This window comes from Brassica napus, chromosome C9 (assembly GCF_020379485.1).
Source record: "Brassica napus cultivar Da-Ae chromosome C9, Da-Ae, whole genome shotgun sequence".
Classification (NCBI taxonomy): Eukaryota; Viridiplantae; Streptophyta; class Magnoliopsida; order Brassicales; family Brassicaceae; genus Brassica; species Brassica napus.
Window position 1 is genome coordinate 43415237 of NC_063452.1, and position 19757 is coordinate 43434993.

Genomic DNA, 19757 nt, shown 5'->3' on the forward strand with positions numbered 1-19757 from the left:
GAAATGCCTGAGACAACTCTCCTAGGCTTTTAGTATACTTTGCCAAAGACATTTGTTGTTAAAGGTGCTAAAATAGCTAGTAGACTTGTTAGTAATGATTGCTTTCATATTATTCAACCAAAGACATTTGATGTTTGAGATATGTTAGCAAATGAGCATTCATCTAGACATAGAGCTTGCTTAGAATTTTGTCTAGGCTTAAGGTCGATAGTTTGATTGATCATTTGTCATCCTCAGTTCGAAACTTGATCATCCAAGGTCTAATCCCTATGCCCATGAGTTCTCTTTTCCCTTAGTCAAGAAAGTATCATTCTGTTATTGCTTTTTAGTTTTAGTCATAACTTAAAACTCATCTAAATCATTGGTTGCACTTAGATTAAGTGAGTACTTGCATTCTCATTGCTTTGATATCCCTCAGAACTGGTTCGACAATCACTATACTACAACATTTGTGTTAGGAGCTTGAAAACTCTTAACATCAAGCATCTTGTTATTCACCTGGCAAGAAAATTGGAACTTGGTGGTCCTGTGCAGTATAGATGGATGTATCTGTATGAGCGGTATATGTTCCATTTGAAGAAGATGATGAAAAATTTAAGTAGGGTGGAAGGTTCTATAGTCGCACAGATGATCAATGAACAAACTTCAAACTTTGCCGAGTACTACTTTCCAGCAGAAGTTCAGACCAAAAACAGAAGACCTGCTCGGCATGATGATAGAGGCGAACGGGCAACATATCATGTTACGGTTCCAGACATTTTCACAGACGTTGGACGACTTAGCGGAAAACCAAAGGACCGTCGACTTACTGAGCAGGAGCACAGTCATTTGCAAACATATTTGCTCACCAACTGCGAAGACGTTCTTCAATATGAGAGGTAAATAAATTAGCTTACAAATTTTTATTTTAACAAGTTGAAATTTAAATCTTAATTAATTACATTATTGTCATCATATACAGGATTTTCATGGCAGAAAAGCGGTTCTAGTATAGATACGCCACAGAGGACGAACTAGAAGAAATGAAGCAGAGAGAATTTACTGGATGAATGTTTACTTATGTGAGTGCTTTAAACAAATTAAAATATATTTTATCACATATTTATACTAATTCACATTTATTGATATAACATATATATATGTGCTATTAATAGGTGTCTGCTGGTTTGGCCAGAGGTGAAACATTTGACGATTCGATACGTGAGAAGGTCGTTGGACCAAACTTTGTTGTGAAGTCATATCCGAGATTTTGTACTCGAGGATATGCATTCACAACTCAGAAGAGGAGACGTTCGAGTACGACTTATGATGCTGGCGTTTGTTCTGCATCAGGAGATGATGTATACTACGGACACATACATGAGATTTTGGAAATCAAGTATTTGGGCATGGTTGGATTGCGCTGTACTGTTTTCTATTGTGATTGGCACGACAACACTCCAGATCGAGGTGTGAGAACAGATGCATTTAGTGTTACATCAGTAAATTCGAGGCGAAAGCTGCAATATTATGATCCTTTCATTCTTGCTTCTCAGGCCGATCAAGTAATTAAATGTTAATTATTCAGAATGATTCATCATCATATGTATTAATTTATAATTTTACTAATAATTTTCTAAATGTTACAGGTTTGTTATATCAAGTATCCCCGGGTAAGGAACAGAGATGATTCATGGGTTACTGTTACAAGACTCAACCCGAGAGGCCGAATTCAGGGAAGTTCTGAGCTGGAAGACCCACTACAACCAAGCACATCCGGCAACTTAAGTGCAGCAGAAGATTTAGCTGGAGTTGGCCTTGTAGTCGATTTAACCGACTTCGGAGAGGAAGCCGTCGTTCACGTAGAGGATGAACCAGTGATTGGAGAGTTTCACCAAGATCCAGATTCAGATTCATCTGGTGATGATGACTCGGAAACAGACTACCATTGATTTTTTTTTTGTTTTAAAGAAATACCGAGGAAATTCCGAGGAACACTTGATATACCCTCTTTCCTCGGAAAAGCCTCGGAATATTCCGACGGAATTCCGAGGAACACTTGATATTCTCGATCGATCGATGGGATAATCTAATCGATCGATCACATTGTTACGCTTTGGTCAATCTTAGTGATCGATCGATGCGTTTTCGGACATATATCCATCGAACGATCCGTTTATAAAAAAACTTACAAGATTTTCCGAGGACATTCCGAGGAACGCTTGAGATTCTCGATCAATCGATGGGATAATCTAATCGATCGATCACATTGTTACGCTTTGGTCCATCTTAGTGATCGATCGATGCGTTTTCGGACATATATCCATCGATCGATCCGTTTATAAAAAAACTTACAAGATTTTCCGAGGACATTCCGAGGAACGCTTGAGATTCTCGATCGATCGATGGGATAATCTAATCAATCGATCACATTGTTACGCTTAGTGATCAATCGATGCGTTTTTGGATATATATACATCGATCGATCCGTTTATAAAAAAACGTACGAGATTTTGTTCTCGATCGATCACATTGTTACCCCAAACCCTGTTTCCTCAGAAAAGCCTCGGAATATTCCGAGGAAATTCCGAGGAACACCTGATATACTCTATCGATCGATGGGCTTTTGTACATATATCCATCGATCGATCCGTTTAAAAAAAAATTGACGTATTGAAACCCCAAACACTAGTTCCTCGGAATTTCCTCGGAATATTCCGACGGAATTCCGAGGAAGAAAAGGGTTTCCTCGGAATTCCCTCGGAATAATCCGAGGAAATTCCGAGGAAATAGGGTTTTTAAACCGAAAACAACGTTTTGCGGTTTGAATAACACCTATATAACCCTTATTAAATGTCTTACGTTCATTATGAAGTCAAAAATTTGTTCCTTACCGTATAATTAACACTTTTCCGATTGTATGAACGAAATCCCACAACATAAGAGAAACACTTATACCTTTTAATGAACGGTAAAGGGAATACTTTCAATTAGTTTTGAAATTTGTTATTTCATGGTTTATGCTCATCTATACAAAGGATCCTCAATGGTATGCATTACAATTGTATAAGAAATGAAATACGGCAAAAAAAAATTGATGTTTTGAAACCCCAAACACTAGTTCCTCGGTATTTCCTCGGAATATTTTCATTTTACCGGGCAATTATTTCGCGAAAATTGAAATTATAATTCCGACGGAATTCCGACGGATAATATTCGTCGGACCCTAGGTTTTATAACCACGAGCCCCTTCTTCTTCCCCATTTCTCTCTTCTTCCTCTTCGCGACTCCTCTCTTCTCTCCGGCGATTTTCCCCTGAAATCCGACGATATCTCCGGCGATCTCCCCCTTCTCTTACACAAATCATGTAAAGACCCTATCCCACTCTCTTAGGTTCTATTTGTTAGGTTTTTGTGTAGTTTTGATAGATTTTTGTTAGGGTAATTGGTTAGGATTGTGATTTGGTAGAATAATAGGTTTAGAATTGTGATTTGGTTGAATAATTTGTTTTGTTGAATTGATTTAGAATTTTTTTATAATTTTTTTTATTTTTTTTGTATTTATAAAATCGAATTTTGTATATAAATTGTATTTTACAAAACGATTTTTCTATATAAATTTGATTTTTGGATTTTACAAAATCTTTTTTTGTATATAAATTCGATTTTTTGGATTTTACAAAACATTTTTAATATCTATAAAACTTTTTTTGTGATTAAAAACTATTATTTGGGATTTAAAAATATTTTTAATATATATATATATATTATTAAAACTATTTTTTGTAATTATTAAACTATTTTTTTGTTTATTAAAACTATTTTTTGTTTATTAGGACTATTTTTATATATTTATTAAATATTTTTAATATCTATAAATCGTTTTTTGTGATTAAAAACTATTATTTGGGATTTAAAAAAAAAATTAATTTATATATTTCTGTATTTATTAAATATTTTTTTTTAATTTATAGGTCTCATGATGATCAGACCCGGCCTCGACAGCGTCGTGGTCGTGGTGGTACGGGGAGCCAGTCTCGGGATTCCAGCCATTTTCAGGATTCCCCTTCGCCCCACAGCTCCAACCATACATCTCCCTCTGCTGCACCCGCTCTTGCTCCTCTCGCTCCCGCTGCTGCATCCGCTCCTGCTCCTCCGGATCCTCCGGGAGTGATGAGTGTTGCGGAGTTGGTTCAACAGCCCGGTCGTGACCATCTTCCGTATCTCACTCCGTATCCACATGGACGAGGTCAAACATGGTAATTAAGCATTTTTTTTCTTTAAATTTGGATTCATTATTAACCGTTTGTTCTTTTTATTAGGTTCAACCGATCCGGGAACGGGATCAGCGCATGGATCAACCGTATGATGTACTCGGCCCTCGACAGGGGACATCCGACTTTCACTCACTTCCCTACCGACAAGCAGGTTCTGTGGTTTCGTCAGTTTGCGGTAAGTATTTTAATTTTTTACTTATATTTTTAATCTTTAATATAAATTTTCAACTAATTGTGTTTTTTTTTCAGCAAGAGTTCAACTGGAATCCCGATGAGACGCTCTTTATCTATCACCACTTCGTCCATAAAGTTATGGACAACTATGGGAAGCAGATCCACGAGTGGAAGAAGAAGTGGGAAATCAATAAGGTTCGATTTAATTTATTAAACAATTTTTTAATTTATTAAACTATTTTTTAATTTATTAAACTATTTTTTTTTTTTTATTAAAAGGTCCCAAAGTCGATGAACGACACGGTCTGGAAGGAGTTGTGTGCGCATTGGGATAAGGAAGAGACGAAAGAAACTTCTTCCACCAACTCCACCAACCGGAGGAGCGACCGTAAAGGGAAGGACATCTACAAGCATAACTTGGGTGCTCAATCTATTTTCATTCTGGGAGATCGCATGGTAAGTTCAACCGCTTTTTCTTCAATTATTTGAGTTTCAAAATTTTAATTTATTGTGCATTTCTTCTAATTTCTAATGTTTCTTTAATTTATGTTTTTTTTCAAGGCGGAAGAAAATGATGGCGAGTCGGTTGATGATCTCGCCCTAATGAGGAGGGCATATACCAACAAGAAGACCGACCAGATTGATGACGGTCTTGTGAGGGACGTGGTCGACCTGGTCCAAACTCAGGTGGTAGACGAAGTGTCTCAGCTTCAAACCGAGGATGACGCTTCGACGGCTTCGACCAACTTGTCCCGGTTTCGAATCAACGAAATCGTTGAATCCGTAAGTTCTTTTTTTTTTTAAGTTCAATTCATTTATTTCTTGGTTTAAATTTGTAAATTTGGCTATTTTCTATTCAGTCGGTTCCAAAGAAGAAGGGACGTTTGGTCGGTTTGGGTCGTCGCACCCGGTCGGTTCCTCCTTCTTCTGCACCACCGCCCTTTGTTGATCCAGAAGTACTTACGGCTCAGTTGAAGGACAAGGATGATCGCATATCTTTGTTGGAGACCCAGATGGCGGCTCAACAGGCGGGCTATGAGGCACAGAGGAGGCTGAACCAGCAAATGATGGAGATGATGCAGAGGATGTACCCGAACGAGGTGTTCCCGGACGTGCCAGACCCGTAGTTTTTTTTTTTTTTCCAAAAACTCGGAATGTTTTATTTTTATTTGTGAAACTTTGAATATTAATTAATATGATTTCAATTTTAATTTTAATTTTATATTTTCGAATTTAAATTTCAAAAATTTTATTTTTAAAAAAAAATTAATATTTTTTACATTCCGAGGAAATTAATTATATTTTTTACTCGATCGATCGATGCGTTTTTGGACATATATCCATCGATCGATCTGTTTATAAAAAAAACGTTTGGAATATACTGAGGGACATCTTTCTCGGAATATACCGAGGGACAACTTTCCTTGTTCCTCGGAATATACCGAGGGACATGTTCCTCGGAATATACCGAGAGACATGTTCCTCGGAATATTCCGAGGAAGATGTCTCTCGGTATATTCCGAACATTTTTTTATAAACGGATCGATCGATGGATATATGTTCAAAAACGCATCGATCGATGAACTTCCGAGGAAATATCCCGACGAAGTTCTCCCTCGATATATTCCGAGGAGATTTCCGACAAACTAGTGATCCTCGGAATTTCCTCGGAAATTTGTTTCCTCGGAATTCCGTCGGAAAATTCCGCAGGATTTCCGAGGAAAGAAGAAATTCCGAGGAAAGAAGAAATTCCGAGGAATTATTTCCGAGGACTTGTTTCGTCGGTATGTCGTCGGAATAACTTTATTCCGACGAAATTCCGACGATTTTTTCCCTCAGTATCCTTGCTGTTTTCTTGTAGTGATATACGATGACTCAAAATAAGTATAAACTAGACCCTGATCCGTGCAACCGCACGAGTGTTTGCTTTCATTTTTCTATACATAATTTTTTTTCTACATCATTAATGGTAAATATTCTTAACATTAACTATATTTTCAAACGTTTACGGCTATTTTGGTTAAATATTCGATTAAGGAAATCTATAATTTAAATTAAGAAATGACAAACATACTTAAATATAAGTTCAATAAATATCTCAATGACATGCCATTGTAAATAAGTGATAAAATAAGGGGTAATCTAATTTTGTAATCTTCTTTTAATAGATTAGATAGATACTACATATCGGCCATGTAGACCAAATTGATGCTGACTATAAAAAGAAAGTTACATAATTATAGACTTCTAGTTCATGATAAATCTTATTTTGTTCATGATATACAAATGGTGTAGAAATATGAATCTTGGTTTGTGGACGATAAGTTTTCCAAAGAATCCTGATCCAGTTTGTTTGGAACATTTCACAAACTAAAGTACATGTTTGTATTAGATGACAGGCTTGCCATGTTTGGTCCTTACTATAGTAAGAAATTTGAAGTTGGTCTTCTTCTTTTCTTTATTTTTCTCTAGTTAAGTTATAGTTTTGAAATTTCCGATTTGTATTATATCAGGCGCTTAACTCTTTAAGGTCCACAGAGAGTGACCTCTAAAAGACTTATGCCCAACCACAACCACAAGAGTGCCCTACACTAAACAAATTTGCACCCAAACAATGGTTTGATGATGTGTTCCTACTTTGCTCCTTGCTTATAAAAACTATGATATTCCTTGATGGTCCAGAGAATTATTCGACTAGTTGAATGTTTTGAACTTTTGAATACAACTAGAAAACGTTATCGCACTTTTCAACGTTCAGTTAAGCGTTTATGATCGACCATGGACCAACCCGTACTGCAGACCCAATCCGGGACATGATAAAGACAACCAGAGACTATGTGTTTATCTAGTATATATTTCATGTATATCTGTAACATAGTGTTTATCCTTAATCCTTATCTTGTTAGGATAAACATGACCTTATGACGGTCTAATACCTTGTATATATATGGACCTTCTGGTCGACAGTAATAATAACAGAAGTATTTCCCCAACACTTCATTTACAACACGCACTACAAGAAAACAACAAGGATACTGAGGGAAAAAATCGTCGGAATTTCGTCGGAATAACTTTATTCCGACGACATACCGACGAAACAAGTCCTCGGAAATAATTCCTCGGAATTTCTTCTTTCCTCGGAAATCCCTCGGAATTTTCCGACGGAATTCCGAGGAAACAAATTTCCGAGGAAATTCCGAGGATCACTAGTTTGTCGGAAATCTCCTCGGAATATACCGAGGGAGAACTTCGTCGGGATATTTCCTCGGAAGCTCATCGATCGATGCTTTTTTGGACACATATCCATCGATCGATCGGAATATACCGAGGGAAATCTTCCTCGGAATATTCCGAGGAACATGTCCCTCGGTATATTCCGAGGAAGATGTCCCTCAGTTTATTCCGAACATTTTTTTATAAACAGATCGATCGATGGATTTATGTCCAATAACGCATCGATCGATCGAGTAAAAAATATAATTAATTTCCTCGGAATGTAAAAAATATTAATTTTTTTAAAAAAAATAAAATTTTTGAAATTTAAATTCGAAAATATAAAATTAAAATTAAAATTGAAATCATATTAATTAATATTCAAAGTTTCACAAATAAAAATAAAACATTCCGAGTTTTTGGAAAAAAAAACTACGGGTCTGGCACGTCCGGGAACACCTCGTTCGGGTACATCCTCTGCATCATCTCCATCATTTGCTGGTTCAGCCTCCTCTGTGCCTCATAGCCCGCCTGTTGAGCCGCCATCTGGGTCTCCAACAAAGATATGCGATCATCCTTGTCCTTCAACTGAGCCTTAAGTACTTCTGGATCAACAAAGGGCGGTGGTGCAGAAGAAGGAGGAACCGACCGGGTGCGACGACCCAAACCGACCAAACGTCCCTTCTTCTTTGGAACCGACTGGATAGAAAATAGCCAAATTTACAAATTTAAACCAAGAAATAAATGAATTGAACTTTAAAAAAAAAAAGAACTTACGGATTCAACGATTTCGTTGATTCGAAACCGGGACAAGTTGGTCGAAGCCGTCGAAGCGTCATCCTCGGTTTGAAGCTGAGACACTTCGTCTACCACCTGAGTTTGGACCAGGTCGACCACGTCCCTCACAAGACCGTCATCAATCTGGCCGGTCTTCTTGTTGGTATACGCCCTCCTCATTAGGGCGAGATCATCAACCGGCTCGCCATCATTTTCTTCCGCCTTGAAAAAAAACATAAATTAAAAAAACATTAGAAATTAGAAGAAATGCACAATAAATTAAAATTTTGAAACTCAAATAATTGAAGAAAAAGCGGTTGAACTTACCATGCGATCTCCCAGAGTGGCAATAGATTGAGCACCCAAGTAATGCTTGTAGATGCCCTTCCCTTTACGGTCGCTCCTGCGGTTGGTGGAGTTGGTGGAAGAAGTTTCTTTCGTCTCTTCCTTATCCCAATGCGCACACAACTCCTTCCAGACCGTGTCGTTCATCGACTTTGGGACCTTTTAATAAAATAAAAAAAGAAAATAGTTTAATAAATTAAAAAATAGTTTAATAAATTAAAAAATTGTTTAATAAATTAAATCGAACCTTATTGATTTCCCACTTCTTCTTCCACTCGTGGATCTGCTTCCCATAGTTGTCCATAACTTTATGGACGAAGTGGTGATAGATAAAGAGGGTCTCATCGGAATTCCAGTTGAACTCTTGCTGAAAAAAAAACACAATTAGTAGAAAATTTATATTAAAGATTAAAAAATAAGTAAAAAATTAGAATACTTACAGCAAACTGACGAAACCACAGAACCTGCTTGTCGGTAGGGAAGTGAGTGAAAGTCGGATGTCCCCTGTCGAGGGCCGAGTACATCATACGGTTGATCCATGCGCTGATCCCGTTCCCGGATCGGCTGAACCTAATAAAAAGAACAAACGGTTAATAATGAATCCAAATTTAAAGAAAAAAAAATGTTTAATTACCATGTTTGACCCCGTCCATGTGGATACGGAGTGAGATACGGAAGATGGTCACGACCGGGCTGTTGAACCAACTCCGCAACACTCATCACTCCCGGAGGACTCGGAGGAGCAGGAGCGGATGCAGCAGCGGGAGCGAGAGGAGCAGGAGCGGATGCAGCAGCGGGAGCGAGAGGAGCAGGAGCGGGTGCAGCAGAGGGAGATGTATGGTTGGAGCTGTGGGGCGAAGGGGAATCCTGAAAATGGGTGGAATCCCGAGACTGTCTCCCCGTACCACCACGACCACGACGCTGTCGAGGCCGGGTCTGATCATCATGAGACCTGTAAATTAAAAAAATATAAAAAATATATTTAATAAATACAGAAATATATAAATTAATTTTTTTTAAAAAAAAAATCCCAAATAATTTAATCGCAAAAAAAGATTTATAGATATTAAAAATATTTAATAAATATATAAACGAGCACATATATCGACTAAATCCAGTCTTGATTTCAAATTATCCTTTGTTTTACCTTGAACATTAAGGATCGTGTTCATGAGATTGTCAAAAAAGTTCTTCTCAATATGCATGACATCTAAATTATGCCTTAGCAGATGATCCTCCCAGTATGACAGATCTCAGAAAATACTTTTTTTTGTGCCAGTTATGTAGTTCTCCAACATCATCTACCGGAAAACGCTCATGTCCACCGACGTCTGGCGTCCTTTCTGCACCAAAATCTCTTAGTTGTATCTTCAAATCTTTCCCACAAATTTCCGGAGGTGGACTGTCAAACACCCTCTTGTTCTTCGTAAACAAATTCCTACTCCAACGATATGGATGATCAGGTGGTAGGAATCTCCTGTGTCAGTCAAACCAACACGTTTTCCTTCCGTGTTTTAGTTGGAAAGCATCAGTGTTATCTTGACAATATGGACATGATAGCCTTCCATGCGTTGTCCATCCAGACAACATACCATATGCTAGAAAATCACTTATTGTCCACATTAGTACTGCCCGCATTTGAAAGTTTTCTTTACACAAAACATCGTATGTTTCAGCACCTTGAGCCCATAGTTGTTGCAACTCATATATTAGTGGCTGAAGAAACACATCAAGTGATCTCTTAGGATGCTCTGGTCCGGGAACGAGAATCGAGAGAAACAAAAACTCTCGTCGCAAGCACAAGTTTGGGGGTAGGTTGTATGGTGTAAGAATGACGGGCCATAGAGAATACTGTCTTCCACTCTTGCCAAACGGACTAAAACCATCAGTACATAATCCAAGGTAGACATTTCTTTTCTCATACGCAAAGTCGGGATACTTTGATTGGAAATGCTTCCACGCTTTTGCATCTGAAGGATGTCTAATCTCACCATCTGTTGAGTGCTCCGCATGCCATCTCATTGGTTGCGCTGTGCGTTCAGACAGATACAACCTCTGCAACCTTTCCGTCAAAGGTAAATACCACATCCTTTTATATGGCACTGGAACTCTTCCACTCGTATCTTTATAACGAGGCTTTCCACAAAATTTGCATGTAACCCGCTGTTCATCCGCCCTCCAATAAATCATGCAGTTGTCGCTGCATACATCTATTACCTGATACGATAAACCAAGACCAGCTACGAGTTTCTGAACCTCGTAGTATGAACCAGGAGCTACATTATCCTCGGGTAGAATACCTTTTACAAAATCAGCAATCGCATCCACACAGTCTTCAGCCAAATTATAATCTGTTTTAATGCCCATCAATCTTGTAGCAGATGATAAAGCTGAATGACCATCTCTGCAACCTTCGTACAATGGTTGCTTTCCAGCATCCAACATATCATAAAATCTCCTAGCTTGTGCATTGGGTAAATCTTCCCCTCTAAAATGATCATTTACCATCTGCTCAGTACCTACACCATAATCTACATCCGTTCTAATTGGTTCTTCTAATCTAACCGCTGGCTGAGGTTCGCTAGTACTACCATGTTCATAATCAGTTTCCCCATGATGATACCAAATTTTGTAACTTCGTGTAAACCCACTCAAATATAGATGAGTCCAAACATTACACTCTTTAATAACCTTTCTATTTTTACAATTAGAGCAATGACATCTTAACATACATGTTTTTGCTTCCGGTTGTCGGTGAACTAACCCCATGAATTCGGTTATACCTCGTTGGTATTCTTCCGTAAGCAATCTCGTGTTCGGATCCAAATGAGGTCGATCGATCCAAGAACGAAAATAATTTGAAGAAGACATATTTTTTATGAATCAAATTCGTGTGTAAATAGAGTAAGAGGGAGGATGAAGATATGGAGTGAATGAAGAGGAAGAGGACTGCTTGTATTTATAGTTTAAATCCTGCCGACAGACCGAGGAAATTCCGACGGAATTCCGACGGAAAAGGCTAGTTCGTCGGAATTTCCTCGGAATTTTGTAAAATCCCCCAACGGCTATCCAACGTCTATAATATTTCCTCGGAATTCATCGGTTTTTTCCGACGATTTCATTTTCCGTCGGAATGTCCGTCAGAATACAGCTGTTTTCTTGTAGTGACGTTATCAGCACGACGTTGCTCTCATAAACCCTAACCCTAAAAACCAGAAATAAATCCGAGCAGTAAAAACCCTAATTCCCGACGAACTTCAAACAGCTCTATCCCTGAACTCCGGTGGATCCAGACGACGAGCCAGATACCAAATTTAAGCTCTTGACGAGACGAAGCCAACGCCGCTAACCCCGCATCAATCAGAGTTCGGACGCGCCCTCACGCTCAGCTACAATACAGGCGGAAAATTTGTTCCAGAAACCAAAATCTCTCTCAACCATATACCAGTCTCCTATTCCAACAAGCAGCAACAAAAACAATAATTCCGAGCAATCCATCAGCTAACCAGGAAGATCTCTAACTGATAGACCGATCAACCCATCAAAAGTTTTCAGGTATCATCGAAAACTCATCTAAAACCCATAAAAGTATTAAATACCCCCATCCGCAGCCATGTAGCTATATTTAGCAACATGTCTCTGCAAATAAAATAAAACCAGAAACCATAAACTCTTTAAAATCTCGAACCTGAACTTGTTTTGAACCTGTTCTTAATCTGAAACTGATTTTAAAATTGTTTAAAACTTTTCCTGATGATAGTTTCACATTAGAACTGTTTAGGATTGAAAGTTAAACAATTTTTTTTAAAATGACTGCTATATGTTGAAAGAAACCGACTGTTACTTGCTTAAACTTATTATTATTGTCCTGCTTAATGTTCTTATCTGATCTGAATCAACTAGAACTGTTAAGGACTGCATGTTACATATTTTTTTTTGAAAAATCTGATCATGGTTTCATAAATTAATCCGAGGTTTTACCTCCTGTTCTTGTCTGAGAAATTTGTTTTCCTGATGATTGATAACGACTAGAACTTGATTAGGATTGAAAAAAATATTTTTTTTAATATTTAAAATTGAAATAGCAGAGATATATCTGAGAAAATATATTTATTTTTAAATCGAAAAGCATATAATAAATTGCTTGAATAAATCAATCTTCCTGATTCATTTTTTTAAGTCACAATAATTTCTGATTTGATTATTTTTCAAAAAAAAAAAATAATAATAATAATAATAATAAATATATGGTATATATTTCGAAAACCCTAACCTGATTTCATGATTGAATTGATTTGCTTGATTGCATATTGTTTGCATACTAATATTGCATACTGAACATGAAATATCGACTGTTAGGGATATAGATCATTCATAGTTTTCAAGAAATCTGATCTGAACTGAAAAAAAAAATCATTATACTAAATGATCCGATCCAATGGGATGAATAAAATATGGACCATTTTCCTGATCATCTAAGATAGAATCCCTAAAGACCTTGAAACCTTGTGTTTGAAATAAGAGGACCTTAAATCTGAAAAATACATTGATCCACACCTTAAACCGTATGGTTTTTAAAAAATGCATCATTTAGAATTTTTTTTTCTTTTGGTCCGTGTGTGGCATTGATATGAAGCATGAAAAATTTCAAAAAGATTACTTGATTAAAACCTGTTTTGAATAAAGATTTCAGATGTCGAGTTTCATACCCTCAGATTACAAAGCCCCTGATCTCTCTGGAGATAATTATCTTGATTGGGCTATAAACACTTCAGCCGTCTTGAAGTCTAGAGGACTTGGGAAGTGCATCAAGTATGGCAATGACACCGTTGCGTGTGAAAGACACAGAGCCATAATGATTATGCGACACCATCTCTGTGAGGACCTAAGAGACGAGTTTGAATATGTTAATGATCCTCATAATCTCTGGTCATTTTTGAATTCTAGATTCTGTGAGCCATTGTTGCACGAATCCAAGAAAAAATGGGAAGCTCTAAGGTTCCAGGATTATGAATCCGTGGACAATTATCACTCTGATCTTATGAGAATCACCTATAGTCTTAGACTATGTGGTGAATTGGTAACAAACGAGGATTTGTTAAACAAAACTCGTGACACATTCCATTCAGGGGAAGTGTTGTTATCACATCAGGCCAAAGGTTTCACCACCTATTATGACTTGTTCTCATATTTATTAGACATTGAGCAAAAGAAGCAGAAAAGGATCGATAACATCAGACGGTTTAATGACATCATGGAGATATATTATGAAGTACTAGACAGTGAGATGAAAATCCCTGAAGCTAATAAAGCCACATTTGATAAGAAGAGATCTGAGGAGGATTCCGAGTGGACACTCATGGACCATGAGGTCGGATTATACATTGAATAATTTTCCGACATTCTGATTTTATGTTTTCATATCTGATTTGATTTATTTGTTATTCATTTATGTTACTGAAATAATAAAAACGATTTTGTTTTTATATATTATCTTGCTTGGTCTTGCTTGATGATTCTTGATTAAATAACAAATAAAACCTTAATAAAAGGATAATCAGTCCACTGATAGTTGATTTCATGCATGGTTTAACTTTACCTTGATTGTATAGGTTTAACTTTACCTTCCTGTAATCACATAAAATCAATTGTTGGGTGTAGACTAATGAGTCAGTCCACTGATAGTTGATTTCATGCATGGTTTAACTTTACCTTGATTGTATAGGTTTAACTTTACCTTCCTGCAATCACATAAAATCAATTGTTGGGTGTAGACTAATGAGTCAGTTCACTGATAGATTGATTTCTCGCATAGATTTAACTTCATCTTGATTGTATAGGTTCAACTTTACCTTCCTACAATCACTTGAAATCAATTAATTGGTACTGACAATGGCAAAAGACACGACATTATTCAGACCCATTGAGTTATAAAGAAAGAAAAAAAAAAAATTTCAATGTTTTCTACATTGAACCAGTGCGCAAAGAAAATACGATTCCTTTCAGATTTTTGAAAAATCGCCTAAAAGCATTATGAATGTCTATACCCATATTTCTACTGATTTATTCTATGCTAAGGATCAGTATGAAAGAGGCATAAAGCCATGGTAACCAGTATGGTTCACCACGAAATAAACACTTATGGCATGACCAGATTAGCCATCTTGATCCTAAACATGATGAAAAATTAATTAAGGCACAAAAGTGATCCCATAAAATCTCACAATGTGTTATAAGTACACAAAAGGGAAAATCACTAAAATAATTAAGGCTCCACTGTCCTAAGCACTACAAAATTATGAGTATGTTCATGAGGGGAGAGAGGACTAAAACCCACAGTCCATGATCATATCATAAATTCGGATTCCATGGTTTACAACCATAATATACACGGCTGGAAAGCTTTAAAGCTCTCACTAATGGTACATCACCCACGTCCAGCCTAAAGCTTAAGGACATTATGTATATAAATATTGATTTACATCAGGCTATAGATGTAAGCATAGACATTCCCACCTCTGAATGATTAAGGGTCATAAACCAGACATATACACAAACCATCTTAAGAAAATACGAATATTCCACCACATATATGTGTGCCATTTAAGATGGAACCTCAGATGAGGATTGGAAATATATATTAGATAAATAAGACTTCCTCCATGAAACTATAATGTATCTTGTGCCAAACATGGATGATTTAATCAAGTGGCCAAGAACACAGATTACAAAAGATAGTAATCTGATTATCCAACTTTGAAAGGAGAAAGTTATCAGGCTGATAAAGAGTAAAGAGTAAAAGAGAAATATAATGGTATCAACCATAGTTGTCTTGGCAAGATCCTCAGACCAAAGATTATGATCTAGACGTTCTAAAAGAATATGATCAAAAGATATAAAAGCTAGCAGAAATATATGCCAGACACACTGACCCGAAAAGAAAAAATGACTATGTCATACCAGCTTAAGCACCACGAATTTGATGTCTAAGAGACACAATCAAGTTGCTACAATGTCTATTAGAGATAGACAAATAAGTTCCAAATAATAAGGAACCTCGGAAAGTAATGAAAGGTGCTCAGAATCGTACAAATCCGAGTTCATAAGAGAAACCAGTTCAGACAGAGAAATAAGGTTGCGCAACCACACATCTAAGGTACCAGACCATGTAGTTTGGGACGCCAAACTGCAAGGTATAAAGGTCTTGGATAATAAGATCTCAAAATCTAATTAGATCATGTCTGGAACAGTATGAAACTAAAGATAAAGAGTGTTAACACCAAAGATGTATTTACATACATAAGAGCTCATAAAAGATTGTAGTACTTGGGATTTGAAGGATATAACCTGAGGATCATGAACCCACATAGAGTACTCATAAAACCTATATAGGGACGTGGGGTGTTCAAAGAATTCAAAGTAATTATAAGACAGATGGGCGTAGTAACCATGTACATACAGAAAAGCCATCTAAGAAAGAAACCAGTGAATGGATCTTGTGAGATAAGAAATTTCGTGAGATTAAAGGACATGACCACATGGTATAGTGTGTCCATGTTCCTTCTAAATAACGTTCAAGTATAGCTTGATTACACAAGGATACTCACAAGGACCAAGAAACAATTTATAAAGAGATATGCTCCTATATGGTGGATGCTACTACAGAAAATCAAGTTTAATTTTGTCTGGATATTTACTAAAGAAATAATGGTGTAGTAAGCAGCAAATGGATCACTGGATAAAGGTATCAACGTACCATAGAAATATGAGAAAGAAATTCTCATAGAACAAGCTTTGTTCCTAAGTTGTTTATGGATTGTAATATACAGCAGCTGTAAGTAATATGAAAGACTAAGTATTTACTTAGTACAGTCAGTCCATACAGAAAATATTATAATTCCTTGTGATCATAATAAAGACCAACTGAGAGAAAAAAGGTTTAATGGTTCAAAGGTTCAATGATACAAGTTATCGATTGATTAAACAGGCTATGTTTTACATATGGAAAGTCTGTAGAAAAATCATAGCCGTGTGTGTGTGTGTCAGCACGCCTAAGTGAGAACCATAAACCAGGATAGTGACCAGAAGGATGTCTGGTCGTGGCTTAATGATTATAAGCATTGCTAAAGCAAGAAAAGATCGATAACCATGTACAAAGGACATGAGTGTATGACTGCGAATTCATTGTGTGATGAGTTTCATTGCAGCAAATAATTATTGATGGTATGACCTTAGACACTCATGATTATGAACGAATATAGACAAGGTCTATAGCTCAACATGGATCGACAAAAGAAAATCAAGAATGATTGGTTACAATGGATAAAGCCATTGGCACATACGAAGAGATATAAGTCCGAATGAACGGAAGATATGAAGTAAAGTTGTTCGTATGTGTTCTGGGTCTATGACTCAATATATATTGAATGTCCACGTTTTGGGAAAGCCATATAACCAAAGAGAATCTGTGAGACATGAAAAAGGACCTGCAAGTAAAGTTTTATTGCAGATTATAAAGTCCATCCGAGCACCGTTTGAAGCACCATCAGTTCATCCAAGACTTACAAGTTCATTCAAGGAGAATCCAACTGATCATCTTCACCAAGTCATAGGCAACTTCAACGTTCAAGAAGACTCGGATACCAGATGGGAATGCGTCTACTACAGTGATGCATTCATCTGGGGGAGTTCATCTGTTGTACTCTTTTTCATGTCCTTGGTTTCCCATTTTGCCACATTGGTTTTGGGGTTTTTCAGGAGAGGTTTTAATGAGGCAACATTAAGCATGCAACGAACCTGTACCGGATGTGTCGATCAAGGGGGAGTGTTATAAACCAAATGATGATCGACCATAGACCAGCCCGTACTGCAGGCCCAATCCGGGACATGATAAAGACAACCAGAGACTATGTGTTTATCTAGTATATATTTCATGTATATCTGTAACATAGTGTTTATCCTTAATCTTTATCTTGTTAGGATAAACATGACTTTTTGACGGTCTAATACCTTGTATATATATGAACCTTCTGGTCGACAGTAATAATAACAGCCCCAACACTTCATTTACAACATTCACGACCTTTTCACTCGGATTATTTAACAAAAGAAGTTAACATTTTAGCGATAAATACGATCGTCACCCATTGGCTTGTTGTAATAGTGCTAAATTATCTAATCAGTTGTATAAACACGTATACAAGATTCACGTGGTATTATATAAAATTTGGAAAATAATGTAAATGAAAGCACAAAAACATATCCAATGTTTGAATATATTTTCTTTTGGTTAACAAAGAATTTATATTAGGGAAAGGGGGGAATAATTTGACTCATGAAGACTATGAAGGAGCAAAGACAGCCTCGGTTGTTACATGGAAACGGAAGCGGATATGTAGAAGCGGAAGCGTAAGGAAGCGCAGAAGCGAAATTTTTTAAAATATTAGGAAGCGGGTACGTGTTGGAAGCGTATATCCATATATAAATATATATATATATATATAAATATATATATATATATATATATATATTTATATATTTATATATATAATTTTTTTAGAAAATTAAGACTAAAAATTATATGATTTAAATTTGAAATAAAGCATTTATACATTTATTATAATTTTGAAATGATTTTATATTAAAACTGTAAAAATACACATAAATTAAGTTTACAAAAAATATTATATTAATTATTTTTAATACTTCATAAATAATTAACACAATATATTTCAATATGTGCTATATCTTTAATAAAAAATCTCTATGCATAAAGATAATTTATAGTATTATTTTTAATATTTGTATATTTATAATTCAATATTCATTACTATTAATTTTTTTTATTTTATATAGATTAAAACTATGGTTTTATATTTTATTGATATACATTGCATTTTTTTTTAAAAAACAGAAGCGTGATTCCAAAACGGAGTCGTAAGTTTCCAACAGGTTTTTAAAGAGAATATTTTAAAAACGTTTTGTAAGCGAAATTCCGCAAACTTCCACAAGGTTCCGATTCCGGTTCCGAAACGGGAAGCAGACGTCCGATGAACCTTCCATGCAACGTTATTTCACATGTCCCTTTACGAAGCTTTCGGCCAATTGCATAACCAAACGATTCTTTAAATCTTATCAAAGGACATGTTTATATTATATATTCATTTCAGGCATATCTTCTGGTACATTTGAAATGATCGGTCAGTTTTTTTTATATCTGAATAATATCAGATTCATATCTAGGCAAATAAAGTGTGTGTGTGTTAATTATTTTAGTTGTTGGGAACGTAACTAGGTAATCTTCTTCTTAACATTTTTTTCTAATTAAGTAAAGACTTGTATAACACGAACATCATAATGACTAGATTATGAATAATCAACTATGGTAACTGGTCCGCTGAATTACAGAAAAAAATCAAAATACTATTTATTGTACTTTTCCTGAGTCGTTAAAGGTTTTAACATTTAAGGCAAACGAACACATAATATTATGAAATTATTTGTATTTATTCAAAGTTTCCAGGCTACGAGCATCTTCGGTGTAAAACTTCATTTTTTCCTTCAAAATAGAGTAGAGGTGAAAACATAGTAAAATTGTTTTAACCCTAGTCCATAATAAAGTGTTGAACAAACAAAAAATAGATTACTCTATTTATAGAATAAATTTCATTATGGAATGAGATATGAAATTGGATTGGAGCATTTCTTATTTCATATTCACGTTTACTTCATTTTACAGGTAAAAATGGAGTAGGATTGAGATACCCTTACTACACATTTCAGCAAAAGAAACATGTCATAAGAAAATTAAATTAATTATATGAATTTAACGAAATATTCTCGTGGATAGATATCAGATCACGATTTAAATCATGTTTTAATGTTATCATCAAAACACCATTTACCACATTTTTCTTATACAAATATTGAAAATGTTAGGCATAGAGACAACACCTTAACTATTAACTAGATCTTCAAGACAACTCCGCTCGTA

The 19757-nt window shown here is 36.0% G+C and overlaps 1 protein-coding gene across 1 annotated transcript; it reads left to right on the forward strand.

The window, feature by feature from the left end:
* The first annotated feature begins 13457 nt into the window (after nt 1-13457).
* On the forward strand, nt 13458-14156 carry LOC125592672. The gene has a single exon (XM_048768019.1). The coding sequence runs from the start codon at nt 13458-13460 to the stop codon at nt 14154-14156; it is 699 nt and encodes a 232-aa protein (XP_048623976.1).
* Nucleotides 14157-19757: the final 5601 nt, after the last annotated feature.